This window comes from Tachysurus fulvidraco, chromosome 1 (assembly GCF_022655615.1).
Source record: "Tachysurus fulvidraco isolate hzauxx_2018 chromosome 1, HZAU_PFXX_2.0, whole genome shotgun sequence".
Taxonomy (NCBI): Eukaryota; Metazoa; Chordata; class Actinopteri; order Siluriformes; family Bagridae; genus Tachysurus; species Tachysurus fulvidraco.
Window position 1 is genome coordinate 2372414 of NC_062518.1, and position 2500 is coordinate 2374913.

Here is a 2500-nt window from a genome sequence, read left to right on the forward strand (position 1 = left end):
AATCACGGGTTTATATTAATGCACTTGTTCTAATAAGTTACTAAGACACAGAGATGTGGTTTACGCTAGAACCCGATGATCACACCAGCGATTCATTGATCTATTGAATGTGATTCACAGTTTAATAAAAGAAAAATATGAATACTTGGCAAACTGCAGTTGTATAAGTGGAATAAAACACTGTAATAATGCCGAGATGGAGAAAGTCAGAGCTGAACGGACGGCGCCTCACCGGTACTCCCTGGTTCTAAGCGAGTAGAGTTTGAAAGCACAGCCGAGGGCGATGACGAGCAGTAAGCTGCATGCCATGCTGCCGATCAGCGCCGCTGTGATTACTTTGCGTGGCACAGCTGCCTGGCACTCGTGCTCGTCACTGCCGTCGGCGCAGTCCTCCTGCCCGTCACAGCGCCACGTCTCCAGGATGCACAGGTTCGTCGCGCAGTGGAACGTTCCCGGCTGGCAGGAGAAACAGTTTTTCTCATCCGACCCGTCTGGGCACTGTTTCTGATTGTCACAGCGCTCGTGAGCAGAGTAACACGCACCTCCAACCCCCTGGCACGGGTACTGCCCCGGGGCACAAAGCGCGCACCCCTCCTCATCCCGGCCGCTCGGACAGTGCCAGTAACCGTCACAGCGATGATACTGAGCGTAACAGCCTTCATCTGGACCACATGGGAACTCACCTGGGAAACAGTAACCTTTCACCTGAAGGGCAGACAGAGAAGGGTCAAAGTTCACTGGCGGGGTACGTCACCTGTACGTTATCTGGATGCATCAAATTATTAAACAAAATGTACAAATCTACTAATCATTTTTACATCAGACCTTCGTTTAGAAGTTTATAATAACTAACCCTAATAGCACCACCACCAGGACTGTGAAGGCTTTGTTAAGGGTCGGATTTATTTCTTTATTTCTACACACACAGAGAGAGAGAGAGAGAGAGAGAGAGATGTATGTGGTGGTCACCTGGTAGGAGGCGTTGAAGCCGTGCCCCTGGCTGTGGGGTTTGGCATGGTACAGGACACTCATCTGCCCCTGTGACGACTCTAGCGTGGCTGAACGCTGGTTGTTGTGGTGTGTGAGACTCTGCAGCAGACGCTCGGCTCGTTCCCCCAGACCGTCATACACACGCACCGAGTCGCCTGCTCCCAACTGCAGGTCCAACCTCAGCAGCAGAGGCTTCGGGTCCTGAACACATTAAAAAATAAAAGTTTATAAAAAAAATTAATTAAAAGTTTAATTCGCATAAATACAATTGCAGTTAAATTTGCATGTGAATAAACAAATAATACACTAGAATATTTCACTTTACTCTCGAGTTTGTAAAAATACATTTTAATATTGATTCTGGAAAATATTTTGGATGTTTCAAAATGTATAATTAAAAGAATAAAAAAACAGAAAAGAATTTAAACTCATGAAATAAAAATTTAAAGAAATAAATTCATACTTTTTTTTTTGTATCTACTCAAATATAAATCAAATAAATACACAAAAATGAAAGATATCTTTTAGACTAAAGTGTATATATTGAGGTGTGTATTGTGAAGAACCTGTGTGTCCAGGAGCCAGGTGCAGTAGAGGTCGGTGCCAGCGCTGCGGTTCGGCCGGAAAAAATCTGGCGAGGCGAACATGCCGTAGAAGTTGGCCAGCCGTTTTCCACACACCATGTCGGGACACTGAGCCTCGTCGGAGCCGTCGGGGCAGTCGTGCACGCCGTTACAGCGCAGCGCTGAGGGCAGGCAGCGGGTCGACTGGGCGAGGCTGCACTCCAGCATACCTGGGGCACACAGGCTGGCACGGGCTGGCGTGGGAGGGCCGATGCAGTTCCTCTCGTCCGTGTTGTCTCCGCATTCGTCCAGGCCGTTACAGCGCCAGGAGCGCGCCACACACTTCCCGTTTCCACACAGGTACTCATCGCTCTCACAGCTGCTCTCTCCCAAACGACCTGGAGATAGAGATAGAGAGAGAGAGAGAGAGAGAGAGAGAGAGAGAGAGAGAGAGAGAGAAAGAGAGAGAAAGAGAGAGAGACAGGGAGAGAGACGAAACCGACAGGCAGGTTTCCTGGAAAAAACAACCTTAAACAGAGGAACCCTTGAGAAGCCTGTTCATTCATTCGTTCATTCATTCATTCCCTACCGCTTATCTGAACTACCTCGGGTCACGGGGAGCCTGTGCTTTTCTCAGGCGTCATCGGGCATCGAGGCAGGATACACCCTGGACGGAGTGCCAACCCATCACAGGGCACACACACACTCTCATTCACTCACACACTACGGACAATTTTCCAGAGATGCCAATCAACCTACCATGCATGTCTTTGGACCGGGGGAGGAAACCGGAGTACCCGGAGGAAACCCCCGAGGCACGGGGAGAACATGCAAACTCCACACACACAAGGCGGAGGCGGGAATCGAACCCCCGACCCTGGAGGTGTGAGGCGAATGTCCTAACCACTAAGCCACCGTGCTCCCCCCAAAAAAATTATAAAACTGTA

The 2500-nt window shown here is 49.2% G+C and overlaps 1 protein-coding gene across 2 annotated transcripts in view; it reads right to left on the bottom strand.

Annotated features, from left to right (window-relative positions):
• Window positions 1-2500, bottom strand: part of lrp3 (low density lipoprotein receptor-related protein 3) — a 20737-nt gene that overhangs the window by 8185 nt on the left and 10052 nt on the right. For both annotated transcript variants that reach the window (XM_047810689.1, XM_047810682.1), the window contains exons 5-7: window positions 1557-1951; window positions 970-1191; window positions 233-705 (exon numbers count right to left, since the gene is read on the bottom strand). In XM_047810689.1, the coding sequence (XP_047666645.1) occupies window positions 233-705; window positions 970-1191; window positions 1557-1951 (1090 nt within the window). The remainder of the gene's footprint in view (window positions 1-232; window positions 706-969; window positions 1192-1556; window positions 1952-2500) is intronic.